Raw genomic sequence first — 16,172 nt, forward strand, 5'->3', positions numbered from 1 at the left:
GACGACTTGTCACAGATCGTGGGACGTGATTGATGCGTTTCATACAGGGTGGCGCACCGAAAATGATCTGTGAGGTCCCGGTCAAGGCGGCTGGGCGGAAGCGTTCGTCGAAAAAAACAAACATTAGAAAACGATTAGGACGGTGTGGGCCGACTTTAGTTTCAGTCGTTGCTGACTGAAGACTTTTGATCAGTTTTGCAAAACGAGCGACTCAACAAGCCGACGCTCGGTCTCACGTCGCGACTCGCAAATAAAAGAGACGAAGAAAATATAATTCCGTTTATTCATCTCACCTCGTTCACATATAAATAAAAATAATACTCTTATGATTTTAATAATAATAATAATGCTAATAATAGGAGATAACTGATAATAACTGGTAACAATATATTTTTTTGGTGGCGCTGTTTGGGGGCGGTGCCTTCACCGCGGCCCGAAGTCGTAGCCGTTCTGGTGCAGGGCCGGACTCCTGAAGTTGGCGTTGTTGCCGTAGAAGCCTGTGTAGTTGCCGTAGACGGTCCTGCCGAAGTTGGCCCCCCTCATCGCTTTCTCGTTGCTGTACACCGGGTTGTAGTTGTGGAGGAGGTTGTGGGGGTGGTAGACTGGTCCGTAGTTGCACAACTCTCCCGAGTAGGGCTGCCCTATCGTCGTCAGGATGTTCGACTGGAGGAGGGAGGTCTGCGGCGGCGGCGGCGGCCCCTGCTGGTACGTCCTTTGCGGGGCGAAGAGCGGCGCCGCCTCCGTCGCCGCCTGGAGGTGGTCGGGGGCGGCGGCGTCGTCGCCGTCTGCAAAGCGGGCGATATCTGTTAGTTTTTCGTGCGGAAAATGTAAACTCGTTGTATAATTTATGTAGTCGATGGTCGGCCATGTGCTCCACTAAATTATAAACACAAATCTCTGTGTATGTGTATCATCTACTTAACCAGACTGTTTACAAAAGCGTTAAAAAGCACCAAAATCCTTACCGTTTTACGATATATACTTGTAAACAGATGGTAATTGAGTTTATGTTTCAAGACTAGTAGCTTAAACTTGAAGGCTTCTTAAATTCTCGGTAGGATGGTTGGGTTTTAATTTTTTTCTGGGAGTTTGTTTTCCTAACGTAATTTCGTTTGGGAGTTTGGCGAAGGTAAATATAAATAAGGAGAGATCAATCGGGCCGACGGTCGACGAGGTTTCAATTTATAATTATTGAAATGATCTGAGTTAAATTTACCTTTGTTATTGCAGCTGGTCGGAGTGGACCGTGATGTAGTTCTTTGCCTCTGAACTTGACTGCTCTGGCTAACAGCTTCTGGACCACTGTAACACAAAAATAATTACGTTACATAAAGGACCATTATTAAACCGTTTTTTCCTTGCTCATGTATTATTTATTACAGGTGAAAAGGCACCAGAGAAACTCTAAACTTTTCTTAATTTTATTATAGAAATTTCTCTACGAAAATTCGTAGACAATAATTTTTACATATGTACAGGGTGTTATTAAATGGTTAGGAATAAATTTCGGGGTGAATTCCTTATGAAAAATGTGGCTTAAAACCTAAATAAAGTTTTTCGTTAAAATGAGTAGTTTTCTCAAAAAAAGAAAAAATAAAAATAAACGTATTCTGGCATAACCGTATTTTTTTTTTGAAATACTGCGAAATAATGGTTTAAAGAAAAAATTTAAACGTGGAACGTTGAATTTAAAAAAAAAAATCAAAACTAATGCGATTTTAGGCAGACAAATGAACTAATTAGAGAAATTCTCCAACAGTGGACTACATTTTTTTTTTTTTTGAGAAAACTACTCATTTTAACAAAAAACTTTATTTAGGTTTTAAGCCACATTTTTCGTAAGGAATTCACCCTGAAATTTATTCCCAACCATTTACTAGCACCCTGTATAATAATGTTTTTTCTTAAGGTGTTCTTTTTAAATTTATTTAATTCTTAGTAAAACTTGTCCAGTTAAATTCAGATTTGATTGTGTTGGTTGTTCTAAAAACGTTCAGCGTCTAGATACTGTAATCGTTATTTACATTACAAATGCGGTAAGCTACATTTTACATTCCACTTTTTTCTAAACTTCCTGGCGTGTAGGAAAATCAAGATATAAAAGGTGTTTTTTTTTAAATTAGATTATAATTTTATTATTGAAAGAACTATTAATACGAAAGAAGAATTGATTTTTACGTATTCAGAGCATATTTATTTTTTACTGAAAAATGTATCATCGAAATTTAAACAATTTATTTAGAAATCATAAAATTTATAACAGAGCAAAAACCAAAGTCAGTTTTAAATACTTAAATTAATTAATGTTCTATCCAATGAATTATTTTCAGATTTTTGTTTTTTTTTGGGTTAAAAAAAAAATAAAAAAACAAACAATTTCTCCAGTGCGTCATATTTTTCTGATGTCATTTTTTTTTTCTTAAAACAACATAACGAGTAAATTGATTTCTCTTTAAATGTTTGTTTAATACTGAGACGTTTTACAATACCTAGGTACTTAAAAATGTATAAAACAAAAAATGCTTAATTACTTATTTTTAAAAAAAATATTCGTCACATTTCTTCGATATCACTATTATTTATATTTTATTATACAGAGTGATCAACAAGAATCCAAATCAGAGCATGCGTTGCAAATTATCGGTCACGTCGTAGCAAAATCATATGCACATAAGCGGTCAAAACATGGGCGTAGACAATTTATGGTCTCAAACGCTACTTAATAAAAATGATACTTTATGAATTTTAGACGTTGGAATTATAATTGTGCATTTTATTATTATTATAAGATAAAGGAAACAATTTATAAGATTAACAAGAGCAACATTTTACATTTGTAAGAGTAAGTAAATTATCATCTTTATTGCCAAACGCGACGCTACTGGTACGGAGATGCTTCGTTGAAATGTCACATTTCAAAATTCAAGGTTGTTGTTGTTGACAATTTAAGTGATTTAACCTAGAATACAAATCTTCGATTTCGGCAAAGTTTACAGACGTTTATTGAAGTTGTAAGCAATAATTATCCCAGAATAAGTTGTAAAATGGGTTTTACCATTATAGAGAAGGCATTTTTATTAGATTATTTTCGAAAGAGGGTGAAACAAGAAAATGAAGACTGGCCTTACTTTGTACCCCCTTACACCGAAGAATTTTAAGCCAGATGTTCGAACCTGATGGTATTGGTTATCAACAAGTTTATCAATGTCTTAAAATTATAGTACCTAATTTTAGCAAATCATAACCCATCATTAAGAAGAAGTCAGGTCAGTCCTTAGTTCAAATTTTAGAAATGGTGCAAAATGTTCAACAAATTATCAAGGAACATCCCTCAACTTCCATAAGGCGTTTAAGACAACAAGTTAAATTGTGTTATGGCACTTATCAGAACTTTTTTAAGAAGGATATTAATTTGTTTCCCTTTGTATGTTGCAAGAAATAAAACCCACACATTACCCTAAACAAATTGATAGCTTCATAAGGGTTTTTGAAATTATGAGAGGCGAGTTTGATTCTGTCTGGACCACAATGGAGAACATTTTGAGCAGTTTTTGTGAAAACTTATTTTTTGACCTTGGAGTAATTTAAATGTTTTAAACACTGCTAGAAAAGATACGAGTAAGTTCTCAATTACCCAAAAATTAGAGAATAATAACTTTTACACTTTTCTTACAGAAAACAACAAAACAAAGAATGGTGAAAAATAATTATTTTTAAAATTTTGTAACTCAAGATTGTGCCTTATGAAGGAATTTTGTGTAACTGTGTGTTTTTTCCTTAATCAATAATAAATAATAATTAATTATAACTTGCTTTTAAATCTATTATTCATGAATTACAAAAAATTTATAAAGGCAATTAATGATAGATTTTTGAGAGGTAGGCAGCCAACAAAACGACTGTCCACAGCAAGTAAATAAAAGCGGCTGATCCATGATAGAAATACGTTTCGATAAAACAAAAGATGAGGTAGCACTCTTGATTTGGTTTCTTGTTGATCACTCTGTAGTATTCGGCAGTGTCAAAATGAACAGAATGTCAGAAAGAATAAAATTGTCGTGGAGCAACGAACCATCTCAGATAAAATCCCACCAGCCAGACCCTCAAAAACATTTAAAACTTCATCGTTTATTTTTGTGATGTACTGTACGTAATCTACCAATATTTTACAAAATCATGAAATACAGGTGTCCCGAAAGTGCGCCGCCTCCGCCGCATCTACCGTTGGTATTTTTAAATTTTATAATTGGCCCCGGTCTCGGACACACGCCGCCGCCTAAAATAAAACAAATAAATCGGACACCCCGTGTCAAAACAGCACCATAAATTCGCCGGAGCCGGGCGAAGAGTTTCGAAATTCCCCCCATCTTTTACGGCCGAATAAAATTATTGGAAGTGTTAACCTGGACGCCTCGTGTGGGTGACTAATTCGTTTTTAATTTCAAACAGAAGCCGGAATATTTTAAAAAGTTAGTCGACTCAAACTAATAAAGTCGCTCGTAAATACGTTAAAGTGACGGTCTTTGTAATAATTTGAGGTAATTTGCTCGTAAATACCATAAAACAGTTCGTTTCGTTAAGTTATTGGACAGGTCGGTTATTCTGTGGATGCCACGAGACAACCTAAATCCGCTCCGGACGGCTTACATGGGACTTTTGATGTGTGACTGTTGGTATTTTTAGACTCGAGAAGTTGGCGAGAGCGTCGCTTCTCTGGCGCCCCCTTTCGGAATCGAACGAAAAAAGAATGGGTGATAACGCCTGACCAAAAAGTAAAGCCACATATTTTGCACGAGTGATATTTCGTGGGATTATTATCGGCACCGCTCGAAAGAATGGTACCTCTTGATCAAATAAATCAAAACATTTCAAAGATTCAAGTTAAAAAAAAAAATGGAAATATTGCATCCCGTTTTACGAAGTGTTGGGAACTTGGTGTGTATGTGTATAAATAAACGATTCACAAACGTCAATTTTAGTTTATAATGTTGATGAGTTCTCGTAAATATTATTAAAATAGAGATTTTTTCAGTCTCGATATACTTAAATTTTTATTAATCCAATAAACCAAAATTTTGATTGCTACTTTTGTCGATTTGCAATAATTAATAAAAAATAAAAACACGCTGTACAAAAAAATCAACCAATTTACGTGCAAATGATGGCTGAATCAAAATCACAGTGGTGTACTCGAGAGGCTTTTTTGCGACCCCGATTTGAGTTATATTGAAAATACTTGGAATAAATGATATTGATTTTTTAACCATTTATCTGCAAATAACGAATTCGTTGAACACCGAAACATTTATTTAGAGAAAAATGAAGCAAGCTTGAGATTGGATCTATCAAAAGAAGAAATATTGTTTTCAGGATAGAAATGAATCTTTGGACCAGGTGACAAGAGCAAAGGAAAAAGTCACCATTTGACATCGTCATGATTTTACAAAGTTTGACAAACGACGAGAAAATTTTAAGCACACGGAAAGTGTCAAAAGAAAGACTCTTTTTTTCTGCTTTAAAATGTTTTCTCCTGAAAACAACCAGAATCTGGTAGAAACATTGTGATTGTTTTGGAAGACTCTGAAAGCAAGATTGATATTTCAAAAACTTTGTGATTTCTCAAAATCGTATTAATATTAAAATTGGTAGCCCACTATAATTGATTGCTCCAAGTTCAAATAAAATATTATCAAAATGGCGGAAATATCAGAAATCGACGCCATCTTGGTTTTTTTTTATGGAAACACCCCATTTTGATATCATGTTTGGATTCTACGTTAAATTTTGAATTTAGAACCTCCTTTTGTCAACACTTATCTGTCATCGTTTTTAACCTGTCATTTTTTTCGCAAAAAGCGGGGTTACAGGGCTTCATTAACAAAATTATAACTTCTGAACCATTGGGAACAAATAATTGATATTTTTTTTATTGAATTCCTGAAGGTTTGGCCAATCTTTTGCGCTACTAGTGACATTTTTTTTTATGTTTCATACGCCTACTGCAATTTTTTAAAATTGATGATCAAGGAATGTCGAAATCTTAATTTTTTTAAATGGCAACTACCATTTCTATTTTTTAAATAAAATATTCTTTTCTTTTGTCAAGCAATTGTTTTAGGTATTTGAATTTTTATTCAAAAGTCGCATTGCAATAAATAGTAGATAACAACAAAATAATAAAAAACAAGCAAATTAACAAACAAAAAATTTTGCAAATGCTCAATGTGTGCTCCGTTTTCATTGAAAATTTCTTACGAACGGGCTATGTGAATCACCCTGTATATTAACAAAATCTCTTTTGGGAAACGAAGATAAAAGTAAAATGTTCTCTTGAAAGAACTCTTCACAGCATTATTATTATTATTATTTGACCGTTGTTTTTTTGCCATTTTTAATTGTTTGTTCGTTCGTCCTTATTTCTTTTGATTTTTTTTTTCAGTTTCCCTCAACGTGTTTTTAATGTTCGTCGTCGGTTACGCGTTTTACGCTTGGACAATTTACGATGTGTAAAAAAATAGTCAGGATGAATAGGCAGGACCGGCTCGTAAATTTGAGAGGAGACCGGTCTAGTGCCGTTATTATGGATCAGTTCCAATGATCCCGTAAGGTTGTCATTACTGAGTGGAGAGAGTGTTATTTCTGTAACTGCCAAGCGTTTGAATTAATAGCCCCGAAGTATTCGAACGCATCCATCTTCCAATCTGGCTGTCTCCCCCTTACAAATGATGCCATTCCTGGGTGCGTGTCGTACCGAATTTTTCAAATACACATCGACAATTATGTTCGACGCAGAAATAAAACCGAAAGACGAAAATCCCGAATCGGCGGCGAGAAGAGAGAGTGGATCATTCGTCCCGCCGCCACTTAATCATTCCCACAATAAAGGATGCGATTCTTCCTATCTCGTATAAATCTTGTGGACGATTATGAATGTTATTTATTTTGATTTTGGGGGATTTTTAAATTTGAAACATTTCTTGCTAAGCTCCCGATATATTTTTAGATTAAAACTAATAAACATTTCAGTGTAGCGCGAGATTTTTAAATAAATATATCTACACACTGCACAGTTTTTATATGACACGGGATGCTTCGTACCATATTTATAGCTTTCATAAGTGAAAATAGAAAGTGCCACTTATCGCATCGAGATACGGAAAAAATTTCACGCCTCTGTTCTTATATTATTATTAGACGGATTTCCACGACCGTTAATTCCTAAAGACAGATTCGGATCGGTCGGCCTTGAACGATTTGCAACCGGAAACTGTCACATTTTTCCGACAGGTCGAATCGAGTTTTCCGAGTCTTAGACGAGAAAGTGAAGTGTTTTGAAATCTGTAAAATTTCAATGTACCTATCCAATGAGTCACAAACTGATTCATTTACTTTTAAAACTTGACTCTAGAACAGTTTTTTTTTAAAGACAAATTAGAAAATTGTAGTTAATACGGTGTGGACAATATAACTAAGTCGTGCAAAAATTTAGGAATTTTAGAACCTTTTGCGCGAGAATTTAGATTTTCTGATTCAAAATAAATTTTGCCAGTCACTGTTGATAACTTTTCTTATTGATGGAAGAATTTTTGAGAGCGGTACCAACAAATTCGGAACCTAATTGTTTGAATCAATTCTCAAAAAATTTTAAAACTTTTCTACGATCGTGCAAAAAGTGAGTGTTCATTGCATTGTTTTTAGTGGAAAAAATGCCTCTTAATTGCACTAGTGCAATAAAGTCTTTATTGCACGCATCTGTCAACAGTCTGTGTATGATCGTGCAAAAAGTGAGTGTTCATTGCATTTTTCGCACACGACGCACAGGACTGAACTGTTGTTTATCGTTGCTTTTTTTTGTTCGATTGTAGAAAAAAATGTTGTAAGCAACACGTGCAAAAAGTGTTATTGCACTTGACGTGTTGTCCCACTCGCCTGCGGCTCTTGGGACAATTTTCACGTCGCGTGCAATAATCATTCACTTTTTGCACTTGTTGCATAAATAACTATTATGAATAGTGAATATAGATGTCATCCTTTTTAAAATTCGAATAAAGAAAACAAAGTACAGTGTTTGTTTTTTTCACTCGCGTTTTAATCTGGCCCACTCATACCAAAAAAAGCCCAATTTACACACGAACTCGTTAAACAAATAACTATTATAGTACAAACAGATATTACGTATCAATAGGCAGATGCACAAAGTGCAGTAAGTATTTGAACCTGTCGTTGTTTATTTTAAGGAAAATAAAAATCCATAAGCAGATGTTTTAGAACCGCACCCAACGAAACGTGTTTTTGCACTTTAGCAGTTTCATCATAACTCAAAAAAAAAACTCATATTCGTATTGCCATAAAAATCTAAAACAACTACAAATAACAAATGATGTCTACTTACGTCTCGTCTGGATCACAGTCTCGGAAGCCTTTCGCGAACGGATTGCTGGCGATCTTCAGCTGAGTTATCTGTCAAAACCTCAACCGTCACACTCTTCCAATAAAAAAATCCTCTCGATACTCACCCTGTGATTCTGGTAAGCCGTGACGGCCGTGAACGCCGTTTCCGGAAACACGAAAGTCTTGAAATTGTCGCTGCAGTTCTCCTCATTGGTGTTGTTGCTGTTCTTGGACGGCAAATACACGATGTGGAACCTGGGCTGGTATCGGTGCATCGAATTCAAAATTATCTGCGGAAAAATCAAGTTACCTCCCCTCCGGGCGCCATTTTGGCGTTACTCACGTGACCGTTATCGTCGAGTTGGTTATTGGTCAGTTTGAGTTTGTCGAACGACACTGTCTGCTTCATCCACTGCGCTCCAGTGGCGGGGCTGTCGGGGTGGACGTGGATGCGCGGGGGGGACACCGGATCGGCCTTGCCCGCCACCACCCAACTCGAACTGAAATTGCAAATCTCCTTCTTACTCGTTTTTGTCTCTACCACACTCTACGTACCTGTGAAATGCGTATCTGTATCTCTTGTCGTCCACCGGAACGAAGTCCATCATCAGCATGTACTCGGCGTGCAGGTCCAGGCCGCACAGCTTCACTTGGAACGTGGGGAACATCCTCCTGCCGGCTTTGGTGACGATCATCTCGGTGCCAAGGGAGTGGAACTCGTCCCAGAGATGCTTCATCTCGAGGATGGCGCCGGCGTTCGTCAGGGCAGGCGAGATGGAACTGGCTGTCAAGCTGCATCCACAGATTGGTGTCAAACACACGATCCGTACGAAGATGTGTACGCAAGTGGCACTCGCGTTTTTTTTTAGATTGGAGGTGACTTACTTGGAGTGGTTTTTGTTGTGTGTAGTTGTCCTGTTGTTGTTGTCTCGTTCTGTTTCGGTTTCGACAGGAATGGAGTCGGCTTGGTCTAAGGGGGAGTAGGCTTTTCGGTCCTTGCCCGCGCTTTGGAGGCATGCTGCAAGAATTCACAAAGATGTTTAAAACAAATCCGAAACAAAAAATATTTATCGACAAAGACTACGTTTTTTACAAAAAAAATGGGAAATATAAGTAGGTATACCTAATAAAAAAAATAAAAGGATCCAAATGACTGAGATAAAAGAAATAACATCAAGGTTGAGTAAATCAAGAACAATACACAAAATACACGGATGAGAATGATGAAGATTTTTTTCAATTTTTTTTTCATTTCTTCAATTTCATGGCGAACAAGAAACTAAACAGAGATGAAAATGAAATGAAAATTCAAAGATATCTTTTGACTTGGCAATATGAGTCATATAGAGGCAACTAAGAGCAAGACAAAGTTGAGAATGCCACAGGTCAAAGTTGAAGTCATTTTCGACAGAAAACCGAAATGTAATGACTAATGACAAGAAACAAGACGGAGATGAGAATGAATGAAAAAAATATACGTTTTTTAGTAAACAGAAGACAAAATAGAAAGGAAAATAATAATATATAATAAAGTTCTAAAATTTAACAAATTTTCAATTTACTTTTCAAGTATCAAAGTTTGTGCTATTTCTGTTAAAATTCAGTGGTAAGTAAAAAAAAAGAAGAATAGATGAAACTGAAAAAAAAATCAGAGCTCCACAAAAGTGGAAACTATTTTCGGCATTATGTATTTAAAAAATTTAATGATAAGCAATGTCAAAGCAAAGTGAGAAATTATATGTCAATCGATAGCTTCAAAATATTTTTTTTTTATACTTCAACAGATATAGCGATAAAAGTACAAACGTCAAGTTAATGTTTCTTGAAAATTTGTCAAAAAGAACAATCTGAGTAATAGTAATAATGTTTTTTTGTAAAAACGGAACATAACCAGCGAGAGGATGAAATAAATGCCCTAATAGAAATTCACGTCTTGAAACAAACTAGTGCAGTTTACTTTTTCAAGGTTCCTGATCTTAGCATAACGACAATGAAATGTCAAAATAAACGCGAAAACAAAACGAATTTTAATTTAAGTTGTTTCCGTGGAATATACAGTTGTTGCAAACATTAATTATTACATTAGACGTGTCTTAAGTAGTTAGACTAATTCTAATCTCGTATTTCTGGCGGGGTACATACAAAATTGTCTTCGGTCATTTTTCATTTGTTAATAACAATTGAAATTTGAATCTTCCAAACAACATTACATTTGTTGCCAACCACGATGAAATTCCCCAAATTTAAAAATTGTTAATTTTCACTTAAAAATGACTCAAAAGGTAAAAGTAGAAAAAGTGGTCGTGGTGATAATATCTCGTTTATAAGGCATTTTGTAGCACTTACTTCTTCATGGCATTCCTCACAAGCTCGTCGTACCCTAAACCCATGCATGCTACAAAATGCTGCTTATAAGACTCGTATCGTAATATAACGAGTGTTCAATTGAATAGTTCATCAAGTTGGCTATGAGTTTTTGATGAAAGACGAGAGCGAAAAACGGATGATGAGATGATGCCTTCTTTGACAGTTGACAGATGTCATTTGTGTTTTGGGAGTGTAACGTCTTTTTTGAGTTGAGTTTCGTTGATATTATTAACGCAACCTTAGTAACGGCAAGTGTGCTTATTTTGACCCTGATTTTTAAAAGCTTTAATTGAAAGTTTAAGGTTTTTTAATAGAGCAATTCAATTTAAAGATTTGACAAACAATACCTTACATTTTTTTTCTGGCGTCAAAATATCTCGTTACAAATCACTGATAACAAAAAATAAAAATTATACAATAATATAATAGTTAATAGTATAATAGTTTGTTTATTTTATTATCTTTTTTTAATTCTTATTTTATTAATTATTGAGCTTTATTTGATATAAATTGCACAGAATTTGTTTTTGTAACTACATTTCTCACATTAAAAATTTTTAGAAAATAATAAATGTTAATTTCAAAAATCAAAAATTCACATTGTATATACTCATAAATGTTTTGGTGAAAAAGACAAAAAAAGATGAGAGTACATAACAGAAGAATATAAAAACCAAAAATTTTCCAAATTCCAACAGATGAAAGAAAAATTCCACCTTAAGTACATAACATCTTTGTTTTACAATACAAAAATTTCCGATAATAATGCGGAATCTGGAAAAGTGCCGCGAATGCTTGCAGTGTTTCCACGTTGAATGGCAAAGGAAATCCTCTCGAAAAGGAATTTCTTTGATTTTGAATCGCCTGATTCCGCGATAAGTCGATTTCCGATGACATTAATGAAATCGATGGCTTCTTTGCACCAAGGGCCTAAGGTTTCAAAGGCTAAACCTTTAAATACGTAATTTCACGAAATAATTGAAGTATATTTGCTATGTTTGCATTTACAAGTCATTTCAGCGGCAAAACCTGAAACTTCAGAAGTTTTCAAAACGTAACTGTCTGCAAGTGTATCTACAATAGTAACCTCCCAAACTAAAGGTTGACCTTTAATCCATGGTACTAAAGTCATCCCATCTGGGCGTTTTCCATCATCCCGAGACAGTCCGTTTGGTTCTAACGTTGAATTAACATGAATAGAAGTCAAAGAAGTCAGTTAAACGTAAATTAAGTATTCTTCCTATAGAAGAATCAATTGAATTAACATAATTAGAAAATTTCCAAAATGGAGTTGTTCTTAATAAAAAATTAAATTTTGGTATGAAAAGACAGTTCTTGATTAAAGTATAAGCCACGTGTCTGCTAAGAAGTTCAGCTTTGTTTAAAAGATTTTCAACTGTAATTCTAGTTTTTTCGACAGTATTTTTGAAACCTTGGTCAAAGTTTGGAGAGCCTAAAAGAGATAAACTTCCTCGGTCACAAATTTTAATACCTGGTGCTAAATTTTGAAATTCCTTTATCCCTTTTAAATCTGTGTCTCCAGAGCAGCGAAAGATCTCCCATTTGTTAATGTTTAATTCAAGACAACTTTTAGATAAATTGATAACTTCGGACAAAACTACTTCTGGGTAATCAGCTAAGGTTCCATCATCTAAATACCAAATATTCAGTTGAGAATCCAAAGATAAAATAATTGATTGAATGGCAAGACTAAAAAATCATAGGACCGCAAGGATCTTCTTGCGTTTTAACAATTCTCAACTTGTTTTTTGAAAAATTATGAAAAACACACTTAATGACTCAATCTTTACCGTTAGCTACCAGAAAAATTCGATTCTGTTACATTTCGTTGAAATTTGCTTCGTATTGATAGATTTGCAGATTTTTTAAATTCTTGTAGGTACTCGACTGGAGTTCCAACAGAAAAATAAAAAATCTTTATTACATCTGTTCATAATTATTGTACGTTTCAATTCTTATATGCTTCAGTTCATCATCTTCTTTGTAAGTAGGTATGTACTATATCCTTGGACCTGGATTGACTTTTATATTTTCTAGTCCGTATCAAAGCATAAACCCTCACAAAAAATTAGCCGCTGATCGTGAGATGCACATTTTGCTTGGGTGATTCAAAATGATTGTGGATAAATATGGCAACTATGTACGAAAATTTATATGGTAGCTCTGTAGGTAGGATAGAGTTGACATTTCTTTGACAGTTCATAGGCGCACAATTTTGAAAATTGTCAACTCAATGTGTAATGGTAACAATGATTGAGTCTGTTGGCAATGAAACAATTGAAAAGTACTGGTGTTTTTTGTCTGGTAAGTCGCACTAACCGGATTTTTTAACTTGAGACGACATTAAAAACATTTTGGTTATGTTTATGCTATTACAAAAATGAACCTTTGATGGTAAATTTCAAATTTGACACATTTCACTGTTACCAACAGATTCAGTCATTCTTGATCACACCATATAAAAAATCAAATGCACGCATATGAAATGTCATACAAATGTTAACTCCACCCTACCCACACAGTTGCCACATAAATTTTCGTACATAGTTGCCATATTTATCCACAACCATTTTGAATCACCCAATATCTCGAACACTAAAATAGAGCGACAAAGTCCCAGTGATTGTGCAAATTAAAAATGAAAAAAATGTATTTCATGTTTTTACAAATTGACATCTTTTTTGGTTCTCCCAGCATCTTATACTCGTATGTTTGCATACAAAATTATTTTTCGAACAAAAATATAGTAATACATATAATACATGTCATCGTCACTTATTTTTTGTTTTATTTCTCAAGTGAGTTGCACAGTGAGGTAGTAACTCACCCAACAAATTGGTCAGCAGTTGCCATTGCTTTGTTCCAATTGAATTAGTGTGACGAACATAGTTCTCAGCTTTAACTTCCTCGGGAAAAGTTTATTTTTCTTTGAAGAAAAAAAGCAGATTGCTGCTTGATGTTAAAATTTTGTCTTTTCGAGGTGATCAAATTATCTAAAAAATGATCAACAAATCCCTGTGTTGTTTCAAAGATGATTTCATTTTTTTTCAAAATAGACAATAATTTTAAGATCTTACAAACGGGTGGTCAAAAAGTATTTCTGGCAGTCTTATACATTCTTCTCTTTTCAGTAAGGTTTTCTATTGAAACTTGCTTTAAATTGTAACGTACGGGAGTAAAAAATTTAAATAATTATTTTGTACAAATTACTCAAGTAAGGTCACTTTCATCGAATTTAGCAGTTGATGAAGTAATCGCTCAAAAGGTGAAAACGTTTCAGTCAAGATTATATTCTTTGTACCTAGATAGGTAGATGAAAAAAAAAATGTCGATTTCGCTCCAGTCTTTTCCCACCCGATTAATCACCGGAAAAGGGCGAAAAAATGGAGAATATTTTCGTCGCACTTAAGCAACGAAAAAAATCCTTTCAGAAACAGCGACGCTTGCCGACGCTCAGCGCCGTCTAATTGCAGCCACCCGACGTACAACTATTTCACTAAATCAAACAGTCTCATTAGTTAAACACATTGCACATTTGTAACCAAACCGTGTGATTTATTTGACACCGAAAAGAAGACGAAAAAAAACCCTCTCAGAAACCATCAATCTCCGGCGTTTTTTTCTCCGGCTCGCCACTCACCCTCAATCTGCTTCATCGGCGTCACCGTCGAGCTGTACTGCCAGCCGTCTCCGGGGGCGGTGTAACAGTACTGCGGTTGGTACGAGTCCATGGCCGTGCTGGTGGACGGCTCCTTCAAGAACTGGTTCTGCTGATGGTGGTGCATTTCTCCCGCATAATATCGCACAGGCACGCCACTGGTCTCACCACTCGCTCACAACCACCCCCGAACCGCCACGACCGCGAGTTCAAGAACCCAATTAATCCGGGATCTAGTTAGCCGAGTCCAATGAAAACTTGATTAGCTTCGCGGGCAGTCGCGAACAGTTGAACGTCGTCACTTTTAATTTGATCGCGGCACCGGCGATGAAATCGAATTTTCGACACCTTCGACCGTATTAACCTGGAATTTATAGTTAGGCGGCGGCGTGGAGAAGGGGAGCGCGCGGCGGCTCGCCCGGAGGCGGACGGGCGAAAGTGCGGTTTTCCGGAGGGCCCCGGCGGCGGCGACGCGGAAAACTAATAACACCGACGACACACCACTGTCGACGGAATATTCTCTTTTATATCATTAACTATTTAGATATTTTCACGGCCAACTTAAATGAAGCACGTTGAGTGACTGAAGCTTAAGTTTTTCACACATGTTGTCAACGTTGGCCATGACAATTTTGGAAGACTGCTTCCCCCACCACGCGATCCTGCTCGGGAAACGGCTTATGTAGAGCGTGGGCGGGGCCTAGGTGCATCGTGTACACTCCGGAAAGAACATACTTGTTTAAATTCGGTGGCGATAAAAAATACCAATAGGTACATCTATATTTTTTTTATTTGGTCCATGCAATAATAGTAACAGTAGTAATAATAATAATTTCATTAGGTATTTGCTGTCAGAATTGTTGTCTGCTTTGCTCTTGTGTAAAAAGTGGGGGTAGATATAGCAAAAATAAATGGTATAAGAAATAGTGCTTTGAAAGGAGATATCATTACTTAGAAATAATATCCGTATCTAATAATAAATAATTCCGCTCTTGATACTTCTCCTTTTTTTTAGGTAATGGTAGTAAAAATAAAATTTGTCTATTGATTTAACATTTTAAAGATATGTAATTTGTTAAAGTTACCTACTAGAAGTAAGGTTGACAAAGTTGCCTTCTACATAGTACCTACTTTTTGCTTTATATGGTTGGCAGCACGTAGCTTTGATCTTAGTACACAAAATTCGAAATTCGACATCGCGGCAAAATTGCAGTCATCCTATCTTGATGCTGCTCAACTCTGATTGGTCAAGTTTAGGATGTCTTTTCTGGATTATCGCTTGAGATAGAACTTTTTTCTTCAAAATCAACATGTGCGTTTCAACGAGAGGTACAGCTTCCCCATTGTAGCTTGAGCTGTGAGAGTTGGATGCGCAGTGGTCTAACACTGATTTTGTCGCATTTCTTTGCTGCTTCCAGGATCTCGTTATCGGACCTCTTTATTCAACTTTGCGCATCCATCACAGCTCAAGCTACAATGGGCAAGCTGTACACGTCTATAAACTTGCGCAGACATCTGACGCATCTCGGTAGCCACGCCTATATACCTATGTACCTCTCGTTGAAATGCACTCTATAACATTTACTCAAATACCTCCTTTTTTCTCTGGGGACACCCTGTATATTTGAGAGTTACTACAATCACATTTGCATATGTATTATTTTATTAGGTATTGTTGAGTTTTACATAAAAATTGACGGTTAGGATGTTTGACACTGACAGATTTGACCCCAAA

General features: G+C 35.7%; 1 protein-coding gene and 1 long non-coding RNA gene across 2 annotated transcripts; one reads left to right on the plus strand and one right to left on the minus strand.

The window, feature by feature from the left end:
• Positions 1 to 264: 264 nt before the first annotated feature.
• org-1 (optomotor-blind-related-gene-1) lies at positions 265 to 15,082 on the minus strand. Its single transcript, XM_069045463.1, has 8 exons — positions 14,420 to 15,082; positions 9,277 to 9,409; positions 8,947 to 9,183; positions 8,735 to 8,891; positions 8,517 to 8,681; positions 8,393 to 8,460; positions 1,217 to 1,302; positions 265 to 785 (listed from the first exon to the last, which is right to left on the minus strand). Exons 1-8 carry the CDS (start codon positions 14,562 to 14,564, stop codon positions 424 to 426), a joined length of 1,353 nt encoding a protein of 450 aa, XP_068901564.1. The 5' UTR covers positions 14,565 to 15,082; the 3' UTR covers positions 265 to 423.
• Positions 2,638 to 3,699, plus strand: LOC138129219 (uncharacterized). Its single transcript, XR_011159163.1, has 3 exons — positions 2,638 to 3,179; positions 3,235 to 3,618; positions 3,676 to 3,699. It is a non-coding gene; the product is annotated as an uncharacterized lncRNA (long non-coding RNA).
• Positions 15,083 to 16,172: the final 1,090 nt, after the last annotated feature.

This window comes from Tenebrio molitor, chromosome 4 (genome assembly GCF_963966145.1).
Source record: "Tenebrio molitor chromosome 4, icTenMoli1.1, whole genome shotgun sequence".
Classification (NCBI taxonomy): Eukaryota; Metazoa; Arthropoda; class Insecta; order Coleoptera; family Tenebrionidae; genus Tenebrio; species Tenebrio molitor.

What these genes read in the sequence shown, in the direction of transcription:
- org-1 (XM_069045463.1), bottom strand. Translation starts at nt 14,564, where the DNA reads ATGCACCACCATCAGCAGAACCAGTTCTTGAAGGAGCCGTCCACCAGC. An exon ending in AACTCGACGATAACGGTCAC is followed by an intron (nt 8,682 to 8,734) that starts GTGAGTAACGCC and finishes ATTTTTCCGCAG; the next exon opens with ATAATTTTGAATTCGATGCA. An exon ending in CGGCTTACCAGAATCACAGG is followed by an intron (nt 8,461 to 8,516) that starts GTGAGTATCGAG and finishes AGGTTTTGACAG; the next exon opens with ATAACTCAGCTGAAGATCGC.